Here is a 25,226-nt window from a genome sequence, read left to right on the forward strand (position 1 = left end):
GAAGGCTGGTCTCTGGCTCCAGGTCAGGCCCTACAGGCCTCACAGCTGACCTCAGGCGAGCCACTAACATTCCTAGGCCTGTGTCTGTCAGGGAAACATGGCTTCCTAACAACCCCAATTTACTACAAAAGGGACTAACTTAAAATGTTCAGAGTTTCAAAAACAAATGGGTGGAGGAAAAAAAATGATAATAATCCAACTAAGTAAAAATATTACCCTATACATATAGGGATAGGCACATAATAATAAGCTCACTAAAGGCCCTAATTTTATTCTTTAAAATGTTTTCAGCAAGCGCAAGGACCCGAGTTCGATCCCCGGTACCAAAAAAAAAAAAATGTTTTCAGCAAAACCCTCGATTGATATTCTCTATTTTTTTCTTGATGTTATGTATAAACTCCCAGTGTAAAAGGAAAGAAAGAAAAAAAAAAGCATCCATTTCTGAGGCCTGGGTTTACCGTGCTTACGGTTCTACCAATAAATCATCTTCCAGTCTGGGCTTGGAAAAGCACTAGCCACGGTTTGATTGCTCCAGCCCCAGTTGCCAGGCAACCAACACAAGGGGGAAGTCTGAGAACCGCTGACAGATAGCCAAGTGGCTGAAACAACAGACTTCTCTCTATCAAAAATGTGTTCAGAGAGCCACTCGCCCACCTCTGCTTAACACTACATGATTGTAAAATCAAAATCAAAAGGCCACTGTAATAAAAACACACTTCCTGCTCAATTACTAATTGTTAAAAAGCTGTGGAGAGGCCCAGATTACAGGGTACAGCAACAGAAACATGATACTGTAAATGAGATAAAGTCAGCAGTAGGCAAGAAACCTGATCTAAATGTAACTCTGTAGTTTCAAGTCAGGGGACCTGGTGCGCAGAGAAAATTAGCTGCCTAAGAAAGCACTAGGAAGAAAATAATGTTCAGAGGCTGAAAAAAAACAACCCAAACTACTAAGTAGCCACAGGTAAGGATTAGCTAATTCTAAAACTGGAAACGCAATCTGGAGACCATGAAGGTTCTCTCTCTCAGATAGATTTCTGGGGTAAGGGGGCAGAAAGGATCAGTGACCCTGGAGCCACGCCCCCTCAGTGGTACAGGTGGGTTTCTGAATGCTAGAAAGTACGGACTAAGGAGGTAGCCTTGGTAATGCCTGATTATACCACCTCAGAGTTGAGAGTCTATGGCAACATCTTAAATACCTAAGACACATGCTCCAAGCCAGTAACATTCTGCCACTGTCCTAACCAGCGTGACCTCTACACAGTGTCCTTCCATGAAACCAGCTACTGAACTTGTCATCTTGGATGCTCTGGAAACTATCTGTGGTATTTGGAAGAGACACAGTTCTTCATCTGTTTTCTGGTAAAGCCTAACCCCTTCTAAAAATGGCTTGTAGATGCCTAAAATAAAACATATGAGACTGCAAAGGAAGCCAGTTATATTGAAAATCCACAATCAAAACATTTTTTAAAGTTAATGAATGTTAAGAATATTACACTAGAGTAATATATGTGCTTTATTAATATTAAAGAACAAGATCTAGCAGAGGGTTTTCTTTGTGGTTTGGGGGGGGGGGAGGATTATTTTGCTTTCTTTATTATGTGAGCACATATGATAAACTCCTGGAGGGCAAAGCAGAAATCATTTGATCCCGATGTAACATGCAGTCTGGTTCCTCCCTGCAGCTCCCAGGCTGGCCCTCTCCCCACCGTCTGCCCACCTCCAATGAGGTCTTCCTCCCCCACGTTCTCCCAGAGCCCAGAATTGGGTTCCATACCTAGGATTTCTAGGTCCATAGTCATCAAAGTGAGGCACGCAGACATGAGAGGCCCCCTTAAGGATAAGTGGAATCACATAGTGCTAAGGGAATTCATTTCCAAGCCCTCAACTTTAACACTCCGGCAGTGTGAGAAGGCGCACACCCTGGGGCCCCCTCCCTGGGGCCTGCCTCTCCCTGCAGATCACCTCCTGCTCAGCAGCACCGCCCTGCCACCACACAAATGGGCGATCCAGAGGAGAGATGCTGTTGACGCGGCCCCAGCTCTCAGGTCAAGATGAGGAAACCCGTGCAAGTGAGACGCTCTCCAATTCTTTGTTTCCAACAAACCTGAAGAAGGCCCCCATGGAACGGCATCTGACAGATTACTGAAAGTAACAGCTGATGACAAGTCACTTTTTTTGACATCCTGGAAGGAATTCAAGTAACTGAATGACACTAACAAAACTATCATTCCACCTACTTACTCATGTAAACAAGGTTTCTAGGCACTCACATCTACAAATAAATGAAGAACAGGAATAACATTGCCATAGAAAATGACCTAATTCTAACTAAACGTAATATTCAAGAACTAATGCATTTTTAAAAACCCATTTGTTTTACTTCTAATAAAAATTAAGCAAAAAGAAAACTGTATCAACATTTACATTTTATGTTGTTCTGGTCAACTGCAAGTCCTAACTACTCTAGTAACAGTATGAATACTTTTTCTTATATCGTGTACAGCTGTACTGTTAAAGGAGAGAGTAGGTGTACATATTTTGATACAATCCCTTTTGTTGCACAGATGTAGAAAGGAATGAACTGATGCTAGATTCTCAAGCACAAAATGCATTACCCTAGAATAAACTCCTCAAGGAACTACATTTCGGAAATATAGGTTAAATGAGGAAAAGGATAAGAGGCACAATTTGCTTTTAAAAGAAAACTTATTCATGTATTTCACAAATGGGTATAAATCACTACAGTACTGAAAATTCAATGGATATATTTAAAAGAGAGGATGATTTTACTATTAAGTGTCAATATCTGTAGTATGTTAGAAGTCATATCTTTATGAATAAAAACTTGTGTGTCAATTTTTTTGGTCTTTTTTTCTTTTCTTTTCTCTTTTTTGGTACCAGGTATCAAACTCACAGCCTCACGCTTGCCAGGCAGGCACTGTGCTGCTGAACGACATCCTCAGTTCCTGTATGTCAATTTAAACTTGGAAGGAAGTATATGGTTTTGAGTAAAATTCTTTCAGGGGCTTCTTGGGGGAAAAACATTTTTAAAAAAAATCTCTGCAACTATGGGAAGAAGATAGAAAATGTCTGGAGGGCCAAGCGTGCTTCCACATCTCGGCCAGACTTATGAGACACCGGTTTTGCCTCACAGAACCAAATGTGAGTTAACAAACACACCTTCTAGGACCGAAACAGACTGAACCATGGAAGACACCACCCTGGTAGTTGGGGGTTTTTTTTGGTGTTTGGTTTTGTTTTTTGAGACAGGGTCTCACTACATAGTCCAGACTGGCCTCAAACTCACAATTCTCCTGCTTCAGCCTCCCAGGTGCTGAGGTAACAGGCGTGCCCCACCACTCCTGGCTGCGCTGGGAGTTGTTGCCATAGACCTTTTGTAATCTGAGCTGCAGAGCTGTGGTGCTTCAGCCTAAGGAAAGAGCTACTACCATTCAGTGCGGTGGCAATGAAGAGCTCCATCACACCAGCCTCCACTCCCACCATACCCAAGCACGGCTCCCAAGGCTGCGGGCCTCAGTTGGCTTCAGGGGAGACAGGGCTATGTCAGCCCTCGTCTGGAATGAGCTGCACCTGCTGCAGACCGGCTCAAGCCAGGCCCTGCCACTCACCTGTCCTGCGAGCAGTTTGTCTGCACCCTTCCGGAGACTCCCCCTTTCTCGGGGACTGTCTGGTTCGGATTCCCCATGACCCTGAGCAGACAGAGCCTTTTCCTGCCAGAGTCCCCTCCACCTCTGAGCCTCTACTTGTCTGTGTGTCCTTTCATGGAACTGCCCAGGTTCAGCCCTTGATGCCATTAGAATGTCACCTCCGTGTGGGGCCAGGGTACTGTCTGGCACCACAGGGCAGAGGCCTCTGCATCAACAGGCATTTAAGCTGCTTTGGTGATACTTCCTACTGTCAGTACCCGGGCCTTTCAGAGCTGGAAGGGCCCTATTTTTTTTTTTTTTTTTTTGGTACCAGGGATCGAACTCAGGATCTTGAGCTTTCGAGGCAGGCAGCAGAACCACTGAGCTAAATCCCAGCCCAGCTAGACCCTAACTATTTAGTTAACTACTCTCACCTCTGAGAGAGGACCAAGGTACATTACCTGCCTCCAGACACGGCATCAGACAGAAATCAAGTCTATACCCTTCTGTCTCACTGTCTTTTCATCATAAATATACCTTTTAAAAATTACACTACTGGGGCTGGGGATTTAGCTCAGTGGTTCCGGCACCTGCCTCAAAAGCGCAAGGTCCCGAGTTCCATCCCTGGTACCAAAAAAAAAAAGCCTGATTAATTGAGCTGGCTTAGTTTAAAAAAAAAATTACACTTCTAAAGTGGGTGATTTTCTACTGATAGATGAGGAATATTTGAAAGCAAGGAGAAGGGGTAAAAAAAACTAAAGAGAACCAGTTTCTTGTTATCAAGCAAACAGAAACCTCAGACTAGCAGGGAACTCTCTCCAGAGAGCTCGGTGAGCCCGAGGTCAGCTTGCACAGCCTCCCCGAAGCTGGCAGAAGGTCCTGGCGCTCTGCCTGGGCAGGTGGGGACTGGTGGGACCTGCCCAGCACAATCTAGGCTGGCTAACGGCAGGAAAAAGAGGAAAAAGATCCCCATGGCTTAATAAAGGATGAAAGAAAGGTTCCTCACAAAGGGGAGATGAATGTCTTTTTGTTTGTTTGTTTTAGGCCCTACAGCCTATTTGATAAGACATATTTCACTGAAAAAGCATCAAAGAAAACGAAACCACGGCCACATTCAAAGGAAACTCATACACAAGTACCTTCTGTGTTTGGCCACAACTTCTCTCCATTCTGTCTCCTGTCAAAAGGGAACACTCACCCACTGCTAGATTATCAGCAAAATGTTTCAACAAGAACCAGATACTTTTCTTTTAATCTTCCCCCAATCTGAAAGTCACGAAAAAAACTGCAAACCATTGTTTCAACAGTTAAAAATATTCTGTTGTTGTGTCTTCTGCTGAAAAATGCCTATCTTGCATGAAAAATGTACCGATTTCTACATCACGTTGTTGCCACAGCGAAGGTCCCGTCTCTGCTGCAGCCAAGCTCTGTGTGTTCTCCTTCTGAAAGTTCCTGAGCCTTAAAGCTGACGATGACAGGGAACTGACGCAACCATGATCATTATTAGACGGGAATCGAGTAACTTGCATTACTAGAAAACCGTATTTCAGTTTACTGACTTGGATTATCAGGGGAATCATCTGCAGACTTAGAAAGAGAAAAGGCTTGGAATGAGAAGCTACTTCTGTCCCCAAGGCAGCAGCTCTCCAGCTATGCAGCCCTATCCAACTCAGACTCTGCTTCAGTTAGTTTATCCTCTTCACCACATCCAAATGAACACATCTTGTTTATGCTGTTTGGTTTACCGCCCACTGTTACTGCTATCCCCAGCGGTGCAGACAGTGCCCTGCACACAGTAAAAGAGGCTGATCTTAGTTGAATGACTGAGGAAACAAATGGGAGCTGGAGTGTACATTCTGAGGCCAACAGTCCACCTGTTGTGGTTGTGTTTTTGTTTTTGTGAGGTAAGATCTCAGTATATAGGTAGCTCTGGCTGACCTGGAACCTGCCAACCTCTTAGTTCAGCCTCCCAAGTGCTGGGATTAGATGCATGGGGCACCATACCTAGCTGCGATCTTCAATCTTAGTTCTACTATTCCTTTCATAAAATCCTGCCTCCTCACTACTTCCCTCCACCTTCAACCCTGACAGGTTAATTATGTTCACCTCAATGTAAGGAAACGGGTCAGCCCTCGGGAAGCATAGTGCATAACAAAGCAGCACACTGGCCAATCAAGTCTGTCTCCCTGTCCAGAGGACCTAAAATCATTGTCGAAAGCACAAATGTCCTTGCTTCCCACCCTTCCCCACTGCGCTCCCCATCCAACTCTGACCAGCTGTACTTCTGACCAGGGCCACTCACCAGAAGCAGCCCTCCGACTGGCTGTAAGGGACACACCATCCTCTCCCTTGGACCACCTAACGCTCCAGTCCCCCATGCTCCCTGGTTGCAGCTTCCTCCTTATTCAGACCCACACACTATCCCTCTCTAGCCCTATACGTAGAGGCCGAAGTCTGGGTGGGCTGACGGCAGCGATCCTGCCTTATCGACCGGTTCACCAAGTGTCCTCATGCCAGCACCCACCCATGCCTGCTGGGCTCCCTTCACCCGACGAATTTGTACCTGACTCCACTCCCAGAAGTGGGAAGCTCAGGCCCTTGGCTCTTCTAAGGCTCCATCTATGTCCACCATTCTTGGTGCTCTTTATAAACCAGGGTGCTCCCCCATATACTACTGCACAGTCACCATTCCCTCGTGTACCTCTTCTTGATTGTGACCTCTTGCCCCTCAATTCCACTGTGCTGGCTTCCCAAGCCATCTTTGCAGCCTGGGATTACAATTCAGTCAGCACCCACCATCTCCATGTACTGAGAGCCCCTCACCATTCTGACCTTGAACCATTTTCTACCCCAATTCTATCAAGTGATTCACATCGAGGACAGCCCCCATCCCACCAGCCCTCCTGTTAAACACAATGTTTAATAAACTGAACCTAGACTCTCTGCTGCCTTCTCCTACTCCTTCTTGTCCTCATCACTGTCTCATGGCATCTCTGCCCCTCCACACAAGCCTCCTCTGAGTTTCAGCTCCGGATTCTTCACCTGCTGCACACTCCCCACAGTCTCCTGTGTCCTGGCTCTGAGAGCCCCCGGGGGTGGCAAACTCACCTCTTCTAGCCCAGTTTCCTCAGCTGGGAATCCCTCTAGAAACAGGAAGTTTTCCCATCTCGAGAGCTTCATCCTCACTGCTACATTTATTTGCATCTTTTACAAGCCACGACAAGTTCCACACAAACTCTCCTCTCCTCTCCCAAAGCCCGAAACTCCCCTGACTTCATGGTTCTGAGTAGCACCCCTGGCCACCTCCCTTGTTCCAGACACAAGCCTGACCGTCCCTTCTCCCGTGTCAGCCAGCTCTGTGGGAGAGGCCCCGTCCTGGTGCGGGATCAGGGCAGAGAGCAAGGTCCACCCTCACCTGCTCTGCAGCCATCGAGGAAGGATCTCTTGCCTGTGGCTGGGTTTTCCATCTGTGAAAGGACAAACTGAGTCAATTCATGTCCAGTGCTCACAGCAGCACCTGGCCCATGATAAAGGACTCACCAGGTTACACCATCAGGCCTCTCCATTCTTGGCCCTCCTCTGGCTTCCGCTACCTGGTTCTCCTCCACCTAAGCTGCACATTAGCACCTCAATGTCCTGACCACGCCCCCAGGTAAATTACACCAGGATTTGAGGGGTGGGACCCCAGCCTGCTGTGGACACGGTGGATTCCAGTGCACCACTGAACTATGAGCACAACTGTGAGCACTGCTGCGAACCCACGCCCTCAACATCTCCCCGAGACCATGTCCTTACCAGCCCTCTGCTCTTAGGTCTGCAGCACAGGTGCCCGGTCCCACCCCAGAGATTCCCACCTGACTCCACCAGAGCTCGGGCTGGGCACTCGGACATCTCAAAGTCCTTCTGGGGCTTCCAGGCAGCCAAGTTCCCTCCTCTATCTACTTCCTCTCATCCATGCTGCCAGACTGACCTTCAAGGATAGCCTCAGTCCTATCATTCCCCCACTCAAAATCATGCAAACACTCCCACGTCCTACTGAATTCAACATGCACTACTCGGTCAAGAGTGGGGGCTCTCAATCAGCTTTTTGGGGGGGGAGGGGTAATGGGGATTGAACCTGAGACTTGGCACTGAGCTACTTCCTCAGCCTCCTTTTTATTTTTAATTTTCAGAGAAGGTCTTCCTAAGTGGCTAAGTTGCTGTCAGGGTTCAAACTTTGGACCTTCCTGCCTCAGCCTTCCACGGTGCTGGGCTTACAGGTGTGCACCCCCACACCCAGCTTGAATCAGTTGTCTCACATACTTCCCACCCCACTGCTAGCCACCCACACTCTTCATGCCTGTGTCTGCTCTGCTTCAGGGAATCCTGCTACCGTCAAGTTCCTCTGGACTTGCACAGCTGCACAGTGCCCACCCTCATCCAAGGGCAGAAAGGAGTCACCACCTCCACAGCCGGAGACCTGGGCACCCTGTCAGGAGCAGAAAGGGCACACAGAAAGGTTCAACTGTGTGCTGCTATCTCCTCTCCAGTTGTCCTTGGTGATAACGTCCAGCTCAAGGGCTCATTTATACCCACAGCAAAAACCAGCCAAGGCTATGCAGTGGAGGCCGAGTCGCCTGCCACACTGCCAAGCAATGACAAGGTCAGTGGTGACTCCTTCAGGAACCTCAGCAGTGAGAGACCAAGTGCAGTTTGTCTGTCTGAAGTCAGTGACACATTCCCTTCCTTTTGTATAAGGGCACCATACTGTTTTTTAAATTTTGTTTCTAACAAAACTAAGCCAAAAGAATTTTTTAAAAAATCACCTGAATCACAGAACAAACTAACAACAATGGAAACAGAAGATCCAACTAGGGGAAGAATTATGACAGTGAACAGTGGATAAAGGGAGGCCAGGGTAGGTGAATAAACTCAACAGGAGGTGAAAGACTGCTCACCATGTTAGGCTTTTCAAGGTCAAGCGTCCACTATCCCTCTGAAAACGATACCCAGGAGCAGAGGCGAGGCCCCTCCAGCACATCTCCTCCTCACTGCGGAACACTTGGGGCCTGACCCAGCTCCAACCAGTGAGAGGAAAGTGGCCTGGATGCTTACCGGCTTCTGGAATGTGGGAGCAAATGGATTGCACACCCCTCAGTGGGGACTAAAAGCAAGATAAATACAAGTGAATCCTCAGGATGTCTGACTAGGACTTCAAAGTGGAGGTGAAAAGGCAGAGGGGTAAGAAGATGAGAGAGGTAGGGGGTGAGGGGGAGAAAGAGAAAGTGGGAGCTATGAAATCAGAGTTCTACAAGGGAGCCACACTCCCAAGGTCAGGCTGCTCTGGGGTCACAAACTTGCAAAGAAAGTCCAAAGCCAACAAGGAAGTTGGGCTGTCTCAAAGCAGGATTTGAAAACAATCAGTTGTGTCATTGCTAAAGGCTTGGAGAACTTCATTTCCATAGACCGGACTGAGTGGGAGGATCCCAAAGATTCAGAGTTCATCCCAGTCTTTCAGCTGCTCTGGGAATCTGAGCAGAAATGTGATGAACTCCAGAGTCCCTGGTGTACTGCAGGGAACACAGGGGCAGTAATGACAGGCCAGCCGCTGGTGCTTCTACAGGCAAAGCGACTTCATTTACTAGATAGTGAGATGGACTTTGGATCCAAGTAAACTGGTTGCCCAAACTTATACTTAACAAAGCTTGTTAAATCAATTTTCTAACATCCCCCCTTTGAAAAATGGATAAGCAAGCTTGCTGAGCTGTTACCCTAATTAATTAGGGGCCCTGAGTAGAAAGAGAAAATGACTTATGTTTAGGCTGCAGGTGCCTATGTGGAAAGCAGCTTATTAGCAAATGTGAGGAACTCCACAGATTCAATGTTAAAAATCCGTCTTCCCAAAGACTGAGCTGTGGAGTACAGATGAAGGACCAAAGTGACCAAGAGGACAGCCACCCTTCCCTCCCATTCCACCTTGGCTCACAACATACTTCAACCTGTGTCTCTTGGGTCCAGCAGCACCTGTTCTATTAGGGCTGTGGGAAAGAGTAGAAATCAGCTGAAAGGGGATACTGAGAACTCTTAGTAATGTAATAAAAGGACACTTTGTATGAGTGAGCACATACATGTTTCCACATTTCTAAGCAGGAACAACTTCATTAACTTAAGGTAAAAAGATCTGCACAAATTTTTAACCCAAGAAATAAAGGGATGAGTGTTGCATCAAATCCAGATTCCCTGCCAAACACATCAGCCAGCAACTGCAAAATATCCCCTTCTCTCCCTTCTCTTTTTCTTACCATTTCTTAGATTGCAAAAACGAAGACCCAGGTTGAGACAGGATGATCACTGCGAGTTCGTGGACACCGTGAACTACATAGCAAGACCCTGTTTCAAAAACCAAAGCCAAAACCAAAACCCAAAACAAACAACAAAACCTAAGACCCAGAAGAGGGGAGGACTCCCCCTTCTACAAATCACAGGCCTCTTCTAGCTTATGGCCCCCACGCCTGGAGCAGCCAGTGACGAGTACGACTATCCTCTGGCCTCCCCCAGTGCTGAAGTGCCCCAGATGTGAGGCAGCAGCAGTGAACCTACAGCACACTTGCCACAGCCGGCTGTCTGTTATTCCTGAAAGCTCTAATAGGTTTCCCATCACCAAGGAGTGCGATGCCCACCTCAGACAGCACAGCCTGGCAGCTCTGGGCATTCTCCTATTTCCAGAACAGCAAGCTTGCTGGTATTCTTGGGAGCATGATTCCCAAATACTTAATTATCCAGGATGTCACAGAAGGCACACTTTTTAAAAATTGACTCTAGGGCCGGGATTTAGCTCAGTGGCACCACGCCTACCTCGAAAGTGCAAGGTCCTGAGTTCAATCCCTGGAACCAAAAATAAAAAAACCAAACTGACTCTAGACATACCCTTTAATTTTAAATTAACTATGGCATCAGTAGGCTTTTTAGCCCTCAGGCAAGACCATGTAACTCCAGTTACCCCACTCTATTTATTTTATTCTCCTACATTTTGGGCATGTGGTTGTTCCCTCGACTTTCCCTAGGCCATTCTTTATTAGCTTTTTTTTTGGTAACGGGGATTGAACTTGGATCCTACCGCTTGCAAGGCGGGCGGCGGAACCACTGAGCTAAATCCCCGGCCCTTTATTAGCTTTTTGATACACTCATCAACACTCATCTGGGTGTTCCCTCGACTTTCCCTAGGTCATTCTTTATTAGCTTTTTGATATACTCCCACCGCTAGGATCAGCTTCTGCCAGGGAAGAAAACTCCAACAGGGCTGCGATAGGAGGAACACGCCAGCAGCTCTGAGGATGCGGCAGGACAGAGGCCTGTCACCCCATACTGCAGTCCGTACCACAGTCCACACGGCAGTTCAAGGCAGTGCAGAGCCTAGGAAGCACAGCATGCAGCCCCTCCAATGGCATTCGTGCTGGTCGTGCAGGTCACCTGTGCCCCTTGGTCTCCTTCCCTCAGGCTCGCAGCAGGGTAACCACATGCAGACCCCAATAAGGGAGCCCTTTTACTGGGACCTGAAAAACAAAGGCAGCAAGGGGCCGGGGATTTAGCTCAGTGGTGCCGCCACCTGCCTCACAAGCGGAAGGTCCCGAGTTCAATCCCTAGTAGGAAAAAAAAGGTAATTTACAGATGTCTTAACCCTAATGCTGAAACATCAAACCAAAGTGTCACACAGCAGCATCCAAAGTGTTACCGGAAGAAGGATAACAAAATGCCACTAGGGGGAATAAAAACAAGCGGGCACTCTAATGAAGGCAGCAGTCGGGGGTGACCAAGGCCACTGCTGCTCTGCCTGAGAGAGATTTTAGACTTAACAAAGAAGCATACCAGGAGAAAGCAGATGGCCTTCCATGAATTACCACCTCTCCTCGGGGGCCGGGAGGGGGGGGTGTTAAATGGTTTACCTTTTCCTCCCCTCAGGGTCTCACCTTTTACCTTTCAGTCCTTTCCCCCAACTCTGAATTCCAGCTACCAATGTAACATGTCTCACCTGTAAAAACTAAGGCTCTCATGCTGCTGTACATAGGATGTTCTAAGCATCTACACTAAACCGGATTCCAATTCTGTTGCTAAGAAACCGTAGAAGAAAAGCGTTTTCTATCCTCTTCATTTATAAAATAACCACTCTGTCTAAGGGAGAACAAGTCCCCTTGTGTCTTGTTCGCATTCTTTAAACCAACAGAGGAAGATGACTGAGTAGCAGAAAGTGTATCCATCTCCATTTTTCAAATGCCCTTGAAAATGAGATGGAAAACATCAACAACCCACTGCCCTGATACTGATGAAACTTTCAAGCTGAAGACTTCCCCCAACAGTTGCCCCCCCAATCAAAAAAGAAAGACACTCCACAAAAAGTAATCTTTGATTGAAAAAGATTATCCTGAGCATCAAGGAATAATGTAGGGTATGCCTACATTCAGTGTAGGGCTACTTCCCAGGCCTCTGATCCAGTCTACAAAGGCCCCATGTGAACCAACATGCATGCACTTATGGGTCGAGAGCCTTGGAAAACACCACAGTGTATCACTGGCTTTTAAAAAATTATCCAAAAATAGGGGTAGGGGATAATGACTTAAAAGAAAGAGAAAATAAGCCTACTGATTTCCTCAAACCATGTGGATAAAGAGCAAGCTTAGAAAGTAATAAAGCTGGGCCGGGGATTTAGCTCAGTGGTTTCGCCACCTGCTGTGCAAGTGTAAGGACCAGAGTTCGATCCCCGGTACCAAAAAAAAAAACCAATAAAGAAAGTAATAAAGCCATGCATGGGAAAGGCAAGATCACTGCTGAGTTTGCAGATCTAGCCCACAGGCAACTTGTACTGACATGCAATACTGAAATACATTTTAAACATACTCTTCTCTTCCAATGCTTGTCCTATCTCGTTTACTCAAGGATTTTTAAAATACATTTTTCTTTAAAGCTTGTTAAACAGTAGAATCTTTCTGCAAACTAATTGACAGAACTGACTGCCTTACACCAAGTCTTCTGCACATATAAATGATTTTTAATTCACTGTCTCGTTTCCGAAAGGATTCGACTATAAACTCTGCCTTTTCCACACTATCGACTTCTTTAAACAAGGGTTTGGTTCAAAGGCTGATGGGAGTTAATCACAAGAAAAATAGTCCACTTTTACTAACGCTTGAATTAACAGGCAAATCTCACCTAAATCTACATTTTCTTTTTTTAATATTAAGGGCTGATTTTTACCATGGATCACAGTGAATAATACATGTATTACATATGTGAAAGTAATATGTCAACACTTACATTTTTCTTCACATTGCTATTTTTAAAATTAATTTTATTAGTACATTTTAGGTATACAATATAATGACATTCATCATTGGAAATTTGCACCTTTACATAATCTCTCATGGTTCTTATTTTTTCCCCCTTCCCCTGCCCTCCCTTCAACCCCTCCATCCCTCCCTATTTACAAAGACTTTGTTTCCATTTTTTCATTTTCTCATATTAATTCCACTGCCTTCTTTCCTTTCCCTACCCCTCCCACTTCCCCTTTGCCCCTTCTCTTCCTATTTCACATTATCTATTATACCTTTTAGTCCTTATTTACACTTTCAGTCTTTCACACTAAAGAGTGACATTCACACTGCTATTTTCATGCCTAAGAATTTAGTTGTTCACTAGAAACAATATAAATTTATTTATTTATTTTTAGTTCTTTTATTGGTACATTTTAGGTATACAGTACATTTACATTTATCATTGGGTGCTTGTACCTGTACATGATGTATCTTGGTTCTTATTATTTTTTCCCCCATTACCTGTGCGCCCTTCACCCCCTCCACCCTTCCCTATTTACACAGATTTCAATTCCATTTTTTTTTTCTTTTCTCATAGTTTTTCCTTTCCCTCTTTTCCTTTCCCCTTCCCCTCCCTTCACTCCTTCCTCTTTGGACCTTTTTTCCTATTTCAAATTATCAATTATTCATTTTAATCATTTTAACCCTTGTTTACACTATCAATTTCTCACACTAGAGAAACTATTCGGTATTTACACGTGTGTCCTATTTATTTCACTTAAGAGTATGGCCTCGATATGCATCCATTTAGCTATAAATGACTCTAGTTTTTCATTCTTTATGTCTGAGTAGTACTCCATTTTGTAAAAAAAACCACATTTTCTTTATCCAGTTTCCAGTTGATGGACACTTGGGCTGTTTCCAAGCTTTAGCTATTTCAAACTGTGCCACTATAAACACGAGTGTACATATATCACTGTGGTATAATTCTTTTAATTCTTTTGGGAAGATCCCCAGCAGGGGAATAGCTGGGTCAAATGGGACCTCTAGTTCTAGTTCTTTGAGGTATCTCCATACTGACTTCCACAGTGGTTGCACCAGTCTGCACTCCCACCAACAATGGAGAAGGGTTCCTTTCTCCCCACACCCCTGCCAGCATTTGTTATTGGTTGATTTCTTTTTTTCTTTTTTCCCATATTGTAGGTTGTCTGTTAGCTCTGTTGGTGGTTTCTTTTGCAGTGCAGAAGCTTTTTAATAAGATGAGATCTCAGTTGTTGAGTCTTTCTGCTAGTTCCCATGCTGCTGAGGTTTTGTTCATGAAGTCTTTTCCTATCCCAATGTCTTCAAGAGTTCTACCTAACTTATCTTCCAGCAAGTTTAGTGTTTCTGTCTGAATATTTATATCTTTAATCCACTTTGATCTTAGTTTAGTGCATGGTGATAGGTATGGGTCTAGTTTTAATCTTTGAAACAATATAAATTTAGCTTACAATTGGAGGAAGAGTAATTGGTAGAGAGAAAAATCTATTTTGATTCATTTTAAAATTTACTCAATTTACCTATTATTACTTATTACCATATCTGTGTTTCAGATCAATAGCAAAGTTTCCAAGTGAAGTGTAAGATTTTTCTGGTTGAAATTTCTTTAGAAAATGAGAATTTCGGCCCAGGGATTTAGCTCAGTGGTTCCGGCGCCTGCCTGGAAAGCACAAGGTCTCAAGTTCGATCCCCAGTACCCAGAAAAGATAATGAGAGTTTCAATGTTAAAACTCAACATTTATTTATGCAAATCTGCACAGATAGGTAAGTTTACAACGGGATAAAGCCATGTATATTATAAATAAGCAGAGACCCCATGACCCCAGGAGTAAGTAAACTGTCTTAGTGGAGATGTTTTAATTCTCTGTAATGTTTTTACAATGATGTTCTAATGGTAGGGAAATATGCATTACATTTTAACAAGAAAAAGAAAATAAATTAATCTTAAGCTTACCTACAAGGTCCCCTTATTATCAACAATTTTTGAGTGACCCTATACACATATATACACACACACATATAGTATGTACATATATAAATTTATGGTTAACAGCTCAGGAAATTTCCCCATTCCTAAAGCAAATTATCACACAACTATGCCTTCCCCTATACTGTAATGTAAACTTCGAAACCAAATCCCAGGACTATGGGCATCTGAAGCCTCCCTTCCCATCTGTCATTATTCCCCTCCTCTTGTTTTCACCTCTACAACCTCCTGCTGCTCTAGGGCCTTCACTCTGATTTTGCTATGAATTCCATTTTCTTCAGCTGCCACATATGTGGTAAGTAAAATTCATTGTATTTTTGCCCAACTAAGCAGCTCTGTGTTCTGGCCCATCCAGATGCCTGGCTGGAAGCAGTGCACAATGAAAATAATGTTTTCTCAAACAGCATGTCAGAAAGGGCACAACAAAGGCATCAGAAGATGCGGCTGGGGAAAGACACCATGCAAATAGCTGTGTGTATTCTGTGTAAGTAATTCCTCCACCAGCTGCATGGGTTCACTGGATTACAAATATTCAGAAAATTAGTTTGCCATGTCATGTCAATTTTGACATATCATTTATATTTATGATAAACTGAGCTTTAAATTGAGGGAAGATTCTGATGTTTTAAAATTTATGAACTTGTAAATAAATCCACGTACACAGCCAATTAAGGTTTATTATCACCACGGATTAACTATCTTTGGATGAAAATTTCAGAGCTTATTATTTGTATCTAGGTTGTTCACTTCAATGCATTACATCAAAATTGGTATAAAATATTTAATGGGTAGCATATTTCAAGATAAAATCTACAGTTACCCAAGATGAAATGGAGACACCTACTGTAATATTGTAAGCAACAAAACCTTCACCTTGTGCAACGCCTGGACTTTTGCTGAAAGCTAATTTCATGAACCTAATTTCAAAAACCAAACATGGCCACAGGATAGGAAGCAAAGGGTGAAACACACAGCTCAGTGGAGCGCCCAATCTTACAATCTAGCAAGTCAGGCCAATCTCCACAAGGAAAATGCAGGCCCTGAATTTTAAAAAGAATTCAATTAGCATCTCCAGTATTTCCATAATCAACAGCTGAATGCTAATTAAGAGCACAGCATCAAGCAGCAACGGAATCCCAGTGCAATAAGCAACAACACAACAGCAGCAAATGCTACCTTCAACTTGCATGCATAAATAAACAGAATTAATAACTATCCAAGTGTGGAAGGGTGGCTTAATCTGCTTCGATCAGGTGCAGTTCAACCTGGGGCCTTTGTGTTATATTTAAATGCATTCACCATGTTTAATTAAAAGCCTAATAATCTAGGATTTGGGTTTTTGCTTTTTAAGTTCTGACCTGTGTTTCTCCTTTCCGCTCTTTGTGAGTCCCGGCAATCTGAATGACTTCCTGAGAAGGAACACGCTCCTCACTATTGTACGTAATCCTGGAAGCCATCATGGTCTCTCTACAAAAGTATGAGATGAAAGGCCTCCTACTGTGTAACTCTGAGGCTGAAGATCTCCAAAATCCGTGACAGAGATGTAGGAAAAAAATGACTGGTTAATGATATGATGATGCTGACAGTAATGACAAAGACAAAGATGATGAATAATGTGAAAGCTGTTTTCAAAAAATCAAACTATTGCTGGGCATGGATGCACGCCTATAATCCCAGCACTCAGGAGGCTGAGGCAGGAGAATCTTAAGTTTGAGCTCAGCCTGGGCAAATTAGCAAACTGATGTCTCAAAAAAAATTTTTAAAGGGGGCAGGGGAGAGGGGATTTAGCTCAGTGGCACCAAGCCTGCCTTGTAAGCACAAGGTCCTGAGTTCAATTTCTGATACCAGAAAGAAAAAAAAGGAAACAAACAAACAAAAAACAAAAAAAGGGCCTGGGGATATAGTTCAATGCAAAGTCCCTGGACTCAAACCCTAGTACTGCAAAATAAATGCATACACAAACAAACAAATAAACCATGAGGAACATACGGCTCATGAGCACCACACAACATGGGTGCACAGATGTGGAGGGTTAGCTGCCAATAAAGATGGGAACAGGAGCTGCAGACCAGCAGAGGGAGAGGAGCTGCAGGAGAGCAGAGGATGAGTCCTTCCATGAGAGGGTTAGGGTCTCAGAGATGCTAACTCCTCCTGCCGGGTCAGGAGACCCCACCACCGCCTCCTGCAGGTGCCCCTTCCACCCGGTCCTAGGGTGGCTACTGTAAAGTATTCACATCCACACAAGGGAAACAAGCTCACAGAGACCAGAGGAGGCACAAGGGACGCTGGCTCATCAGAGCAAATTACTATACTGGAGGCAACGTATTTTAAAAATAACAAACATGTTCCAAGGATATAGAAAACTAAGGAGAAAAAAAATGGGAGGCAGGCCACAAACTTATTTTACCTAAACACATTTTTCCTGCTTTTTCTGTGATTCCTGGGGTGAGAAAATGCTGTAAACTCAATAGAAGGGGACAGCAAACACAGCAGGTGTCTCTCCAGAGCCAAGGCTGGCTGATGTGAAGGGGGCTGCCTTGTTGCCACATACGTCTGCTTGAAGATTTGGCTTGGACACACTCACTCATCAGAAGCTTCCTTCAACCTATCAATTATTCAATCACTCCCTCTCAGTCACTGGCGAGGTTTTAGAAAGCAAACCTTAACTTCCTACAAAATAAGAGAACCATTTGATCCCGAGGCTCTGCAAGGGCTGGAAGACGGCCAAAACATTTCTCAAAAAGCAAACATCATAAAAATGAGCCCAAACCAACACAGATTTATGCAGTTAAGGTCGTTATTCCATACTCCGAATGCTCACCACTTTGGAGTGCTGTTTTGTTTTTCACAGTAGAAGTGGAGCTCTTCTTAATGCCTGAGGTGCCCCTTCCTCACCACTGCTAAAGGTCCCTGAGCAGCAGCAATGGGGACACAGTCAACATCCTGCCTCACATAAGCATGTGCTGCTGGAAAAGGAAATCAGCTTTCTTTTAAGCAGGAAGAGAGGACTGTGCTGTGTATTTAAAAACCCCAGAGGGAATGAAAGGTCATGAGAAAAGAGAAGGAAGGGAGAGGGGAGAGTCAGAGCTGACAGGGAGGATGCAGCCTGAGGGAGAGATGGGGGGACACTGAGGAGGGCAGGCAGAAAGGTGCAGTAAGGGAAGGGACGCCAACAAACAAGATGACGGAAGGGAGAAGAACTGCTCCAGGACCGAAGTACCCACAGCTGGCAGGACACCCTCGGCCAGGCCCCGAGGGGACCACCTAGGCAGGTGGGATTACACACGGTCCTCTGGTCCATCTCTCTTATCTCTTCCATCTTTCTTCACAAAGGCCTTTTGGAGAATTTTAAATCTTACATCTCTTTCCCACACGAATAGGTTTACAGTGAGAAAAAGAGCACCAATATGATTTCTCAAAACTACTGAATTTAATGCTTTTACAATAAACTGCCAGAACGTCCAAAAATGTTTCCACCTCTCTACTTTTTTTTTTTTTGGTACCAGAGATCAAACTCAGGACCTTGCTCTTTCGAGGCAGGTGACACCACTGAGCTAAATGCCCGGCCCCTCCCTCCACCTCTCTACTTTATTTATTTATTTACTTACTTATTTATTTATTTTGGTACCAGGGATTGAACTCGGGACCTTCCACTTGCAAGGCAGGTGGAGAAGCCACTGAGCTACATCCCCGGCCCCCACCTCTCTACTTTAAATAAAGTTTGCAAATCCTAAGCAGTTACACTCACTTCATCCTACACCTGGTAAAGTTAAGTCTCGAGGGACCAGTCACCAGGCACTCTGTCACCAAGGCTGAGCTCAGGGACTGTCTCAGTCCATCTCTGCTGCCTCCAAGTCTTTTCCCCATTCCCCTCGGCTGCCCACCCTCCCGAGCCTCCAGATGAACAACTTCTCTCAGCTCTACTCGGCTTGCTTTCCGCATCCATCCAGGACCTCCATGCAGCTCAGCTCCTCATCTCCAGCCTGGGCTATGGTCATCACCCAGAGCCGACTGCGCTCAGAAGCTGTGCAGACCGCCTGGACAGGCCACTGATGGGCCCTCCATGCCCCACCCTGCCTCACAGTGCCCCACCACCTCCCTGTCTGCTTCCTGCATGTGCCAAGAACACTTCCATCTCAGGAAGCAGGCTTCTCCCCTCCTAGACCCGCCAGGAGCTGCCCCTCCCTCCCTCCCTCCCTCCCTCACTCACCCAGGCCGTGCCTTCCCTCATCCCTTACCTGATGCAGTGCCCCAGCCCCAGCCGCCACTCCTCACCCTCCTCCCACAAGCTGCTTTCCCTTCCTCTGCACTTTCAGACCACGTGCCACACACAGTACTGAGTTAGGCCGATCCCCCTTCATAAGAGATAAAACGCACAGGGAGACACCTCGTGCGGGTCTCAGCACAGATCCTAGCACAGTGCCCGGCACATGGTAGGCACTCGATGAACACTACTACACAAGACAGCGAGCAGGTAAGAAACCACACATAGTCTGTTAGCACTTTCCTTGCCGTGTTTTAACACTCAGATGAGGAACTTGTGATCAATATGCTTATCAGTACCAACGTTCATTTCCATATCACCCGACCCTGAAGGACAAATGTCACACTGAAGGCTGCATTTAGGAAAGTGTACGAAACCGGAAAGCTATTTACGGCAATACCTTTTAAAAGTCACAAGATGGGGATGTAGCTTCATGAGCTCTGTCTGCTAGACAGAAACTGTGGGCTGTGAGTCTGTCTTTGTGGGCACCTTTCTCTCTCCCCATGTCCTTTTGGGGCCATGGCAATAGAATGGCTATGTAAAATCCATTGTGTTTATTTAATCAAGTCTATGTGTCCCGCTTTTGATCAATGGCCTTCAGTATGTTAGAAGTTCTGCAAGCTCTCAGAATAAAAATGGGTCACCAAAGCTACTCTAGGTTATTCGTAAACTGGTTTCAGCAGGCTTGCCTCTTTAAATAGTGTGGCATCTTAAGTTACCTTGTGCCAACAACAAACTCAAATTAACATTTTTTAGAAGTAACTATCAATTTCTCCTCTCCATGAAACTTGAGGAAATCTTTCCTGTCATTTATGAAACCAATCTTACTAAAACCAAGTCTTTCTGTACAATCACAAGGCTCCAAGGCTCTTCCCCTCTGACTGAGAGAAGGCAGGGCCAGCCTGTCTTCTGAATGAGCCGCTCCCAAGTGCACACTAAGAAGGGAGACCCCACCCAACACCCTGAACTAGGCAGCGGTCCACACTCACCACTTCGTCTTCAGTCCAGCACTTCTCGATCAGCTTGGGCACAGGCTTCTTTACCAGGCGCTGCAGGGCTTTGCCAGCGTCGTAACTGCTCTCATGTAGCTAGGACAACAATGATTTCAGTTAGTTAACAGTACCAAGCAACAGAACGGAGGCAGATCAATTTTTTTAAAAAGGCAAGTCCTACTGTCACACTCTCTGACGGAAGAATTATGACAAGGTCACAGAGACTCACAGACCATTTACTGGCATGGCCATCGCCCCCAGCTCCAGCTCTTCTGGAGAGAATGCTATGGTTTGGGTTTGAAACTTCCCCAAGGCCCACGTGTTAGAGGCTTGGCCCTTAGTGTGGTGCCACTGCAAGGTGGTGGGAGCCTGGCGGGAGGACTCATGTCACTGTGGCATGCCCTTAAAGAGGCCCACGGGACAGTGGCTGCTGGTCTCTTCCCTTCTCTTTCGGCTTCCTGGCCATCATGAGGTGAGCAGCTTTATTCACCACAGTACAGGTCCAAAGGCAATGGCCAAGTGACCCTTCCACACATGCCTGTGATCCCAGCACTGGGGAAACTGAGCCAGGAGCCACAAGGTCAAGGCCACCCTAAGGTACATAGGGAGACCCTTTCTCAGAAAAGCAAAATAAGACAAAACCAAAACTGCAAAATAACCCTTTTGCTTATGAATTTTATTTATCTCAGGTATTTGTTACTGTAACAGAAAGTTGACTAACACAGAAAGCATTCCAGTAATAACAGAAACAGCAGCAAGAAGCACAGAGCAAACATGGTGAGCATGTCTCCTGGCACAGCACATGGGGCACACGATGCACTCACTGTCTTCCCTAACTTTCGTTCTGTGTCCTCTTACAGGTCAGAAATCACTGGCACCCACTTTCCAGACAAGGAGACTGCAGTGCGGGAAGGTCCAATTAGGCTGCTCTCTAGCCTGCACCACCAGCTGGTAAATCAAGGCTCAGTCCCAGCCAGGAGGACAGCTGCTCCTCTCCCCTCCTCCCCGAGCAGCCTCAGCACATACTAGCTTGTATTCATTGCTTTTAGCATTTACGGTTTTTAACCTCAGTAATTCACTAAAAACATTTATAGTGCCTAAAATAGAAGTTTTAAAAGAAAATAATGGTGAAATAGAATGGTGATTTAGTAGCTCGGCGTGGAAATGCTGCCCTTCAACCCCACATCTTCTCACCCCAGGCAGAGCTGGCACCAATGCCTGCCCCCAGACTCCACTGCGGCTTCCACAGCCCCATCCATTCCTACAGGCTGAGTCCCAGTGAGCAGGTGGTGAGCAGAAACAGCAGATAGAAACCTTATCAATCCCGGCTTCCAAGCTCCAAAATCCTCACTAGAAATCTGCCTTTTCTTTAGCCCTCTGGTCCCGACAAGAAGTAGTTGTGGCTAAAACTTGCAGATCTAGTGTCTAGTAGCATAAGGTATCCTCCAGAAACACTTGCTAAATTAATGAGTAAAAGAGTAAGTAGGTAAATGCCCTCAGCTGTGTCCCCGGGCAGACTCGGCCCTGCTCTCCCGTCAGTTCCTCTGACCTCAATCAGACTTAGGCTGACAGAAGGCCCCTCCTATTCCTCCAAACGCATAGGCTCTAAGACGCAGCAGGGAAAGCACAGGTACAAGCCTTCTTTCAGAAGTACAAAAGATTTAAAATAAAGTAGATCTGTCATACTTTGCCTAATATGTAAAACAAGTAGCTATTTGCCAAGTCCTAGAATATAATGAGAATTTTCAATAAGAAACAAAGAGGAAAAAATATATGCCTAGTCAATTTAAAAAGGACACTTTTGGGGCCGGGGATTTACCTCAGTGGTTCCGCCAACTGCCTCACAAGCGCAAGGACCCGAGTTCGATCCCCGGTACCAAAAAAAAAAAAAAAAAAAAAAAGGATACTTTTGGTGATAATCTGAAATCAAGTCAAAATGACCAAATCACAAATTTCTAATAAAAAACCTCATAGATTAAGATTTTATAAAAAGTGATTGGGGCCGAGGATTTAGCTCAGCAGCACAGCACCTGCTTGGCAAGCGCAAGGTCCTGAGTTCAAACCCAGATACCAAAAAATAAAAGTGACTACAGTGTATGAGATAATTAAAAGGAAGTGTGAGAAAATACAGATGGTGACTCAGGCCATCGGCATTCAAATTCTAGCCCTACATTCACAAGGCCTGTGACCTTGATACAGTGTCTTAGCCTCCTAGTACCTCAATTTCCCCTTTTGGAGAGGGGGGAGGTGGGTCTCATTATGTAGTCCAGGCTTGCCTCAAGCCCATGATCCTCCTCTTCCTGCCTCAGCTTCCCAAGTGCTAGGAATACAGTGCACACTCCCACACCCAACTAATTTCTACATTTTTTAAAAATGGTCTATTGTGAAGTTAACATTAGAAAACATGTTAGTGGCTTCTTTAAAAAAAGAAAAGCTGGGGGCTGAGGATTTAGCTCAGCGGTTCCGCTGCCTGCCTTGCAAGCGCAAGGACTCGAGTTCAATCCCTGGTACCAAAAAAAAAAAAGAAAAGCAGCCTCATCTCAGTTTTTATCATTTTATAGCCTTTTCAAAGAAAAGCATTAGTCAAAGTGCAAACAAAAGCCACTGTTTCCCATAATTACTCATGTTAATACTGTAGTTTATGAAATTTGATTAAAACTGATACAATACACAAGAAAAATTTTCCATCTTATGTACTTGATACCGGAAAAATTTTCATAAGAACTCCAAAAGTGAACTGAGTGGAGACCTACAACATCCCTGACCCTGGTAGCCCAAGAAGAGCTTTCCACGAGTGTGAAGACGTGCTGTGGATGACTTGCTGTATTTGTGGCTGTGCTTGCCCGGCTTACAAGAGAGAGTGGCTGCCCTGCACAATGCCCCTCAGCAGAGTTGCTAGTGAGGTGCTTAAGGGAGGAAGAGGTGTTTCCCGGAAGCATCCCAGCATTCACACTTCCTTCACAGGACAGTTCAGATCCTGTGAACTCTCCCCTGCGGAAGCTGCTACAATAGACCGGTAATTTGATCTTTCCTTTAATCCTCTGGACTATTAAAATATTCTCATTTCTGACTTTCCCATGACAGAAACCCAATATAAACTCAGAATGCCCACGCCTCCCTTCCCCACACAGACACACTGGCAAAGTAAAAAGTGAGGTGCTGTTTACTCTAAGTGATGAAACGTGTCTTGAATGAATGAGGTAGGACAGTACAATGCATGAGTGCAGGTAGGGCTGGCTCTGTTGAGAGGCCCTCGGAACCTCGGTGGAGGGACACTGTCTTCACAGAACCGTGCTGTTTCCACCTGCCAGGAACCTTGTCTGAGGAAACTATGAACAGGAGCTTTCATCTTTAAGAACTCCAGGAGCCTCCCCTTACCCACAGGGGACACTTTCTGAGACTCCAGTGTGCCTGAAGCAGGGGACCCTATAAACTGAAGGGATTTTCTATACATGTGGGCCTGTGATGAGAGCAACAATAACTACAAATAAAACAGAATAATAACCATTTCTGCAATAAAAGTTCTTTAAAATCTGTGGATTGTTTCTGGAATTGTTCACTCAGTATTTTTGGACCACTGTTAACCGAGAGTAATGAAACAGTGGAAAGTGAAACTGTGGACAAGGGCGGGCAGGCAGGCAGGGGCAGGGGCAGCAGCTATACTTGGTTTTTCCACTAAAAATATTTTCTGAACATCCTGAGGTTTCGACGACCTACCCAGTACCCCGCAGAGAAGGCTGCCTTCCGAGCATGCTGGGAAATGGCTGGCCATGGGGCATCTTCTCGCATCCACACAGACTCACCTGTGCCAGGTACTCCTGAGGCACCAACAGACACAAAGATAACAGGTACCAGAAATGTGCAGTTGGGAGTGGCGAACTCCCCAGAATCAATGTAAGCACCGCACCAGGGTGGCACCCTGATCTAAACAGCACATCCGAACTTCAGGGCACACAGAGGAAGGGTTCTAGGACCGGGAATGTGGCTCAGCGGCATCGCCACCTGTCTTGCAAGTGCAAGGTCCCAAGTTTGATTGCTGGTACCAAAAAAAAGGGAAAGGTTCTACACCTTTTTGTTCATTGCATCATTAGCAAATAAGCCCTCCCTAGGATTTCTTTTTCTGGATGATTATGATTTTCTTTATTTAGATGAGGCCAAAATAATACGTGAGAAAGTGCTAAAGTGAACATTTCCACTGTATGACTCATATAAATTAGAGTTGGAAAGCTTACCAAAACACTAGCTACCTTAAATCTCTACACAATGTCATTAGAAACATTCTCTTCCAATACAATCAATCTCTGGGAAAGATTTACACAATTTCAATTTGTGAAAAACATTATGTGGGCTTCAAATTTTAAACACCTTCTCCAGACCACACAGATAAATCTGTAGAGTCAGGATATTTAATGCAGCTTTCCTAATACTGCTAAGGTAAAAGGTCCTCGACTGTGAGTAAGACTTTTCACCATTTCCCTAGAGAAGGCTGTTGGAAGAGACTGGAACGAAGACAGGGAAAAGCTTTCAGATGTCTTAAAGCCTCACTTTGTAGCCACAGAAAAGCAATTAAAACAAGATAATTAAACCTTTCTGCCTATTCTGCAGCTGCACTAGGCTGGTACAATCTGGAGTTGAACACAATTTTGATATGGAGTGTACAGAACCATACGTGGTGGCACTACTGAAAAAAGACTGTTGCTAAAAGCAAGGACACCAAGATGTAGCACCTTGACTTGAGCAGCTTCCAATTTTTTGAAAGCAACTGATGGCAAAAGAACAAAGATCTTACACTGACATCCCCACTGCCCTGACCACCACTGAATCAGGATGTTATTTAGAAGAATCCACTGTGAAATTCATCACCATGGGTGCAGAGTGGTTTGGTTTTTAATCCAATCAGAGAAACACTTGTAAATTATCTGCCTCTTTCCACATCACTAAAGCTCATAACTGTACCTGTCTTCCTTAAACGCAAGGTCAAAACCTAGGGTTTATGGTGGAGGAGTTTGA

At 45.1% G+C, this 25,226-nt stretch overlaps 1 protein-coding gene across 11 annotated transcripts in view; it reads right to left on the bottom strand.

Moving 5' to 3' along the window:
• The window catches only part of Rere (arginine-glutamic acid dipeptide repeats), a 385,951-nt gene that overhangs the window by 70,665 nt on the left and 290,060 nt on the right, over nucleotides 1–25,226 (bottom strand). For all 11 annotated transcript variants that reach the window (XM_004863671.4, XM_087214426.1, XM_004863673.3 and 8 more), the window contains one exon: nucleotides 20,214–20,312. In XM_004863671.4, the coding sequence (XP_004863728.2) occupies nucleotides 20,214–20,312 (99 nt within the window). The remainder of the gene's footprint in view (nucleotides 1–20,213; nucleotides 20,313–25,226) is intronic.

The sequence above is a fragment of the Heterocephalus glaber genome, unplaced genomic scaffold (genome assembly GCF_053883595.1).
Source record: "Heterocephalus glaber isolate CG9 unplaced genomic scaffold, H.glaber_assembly_v1.0 deba00001447, whole genome shotgun sequence".
Taxonomy (NCBI): Eukaryota; Metazoa; Chordata; class Mammalia; order Rodentia; family Bathyergidae; genus Heterocephalus; species Heterocephalus glaber.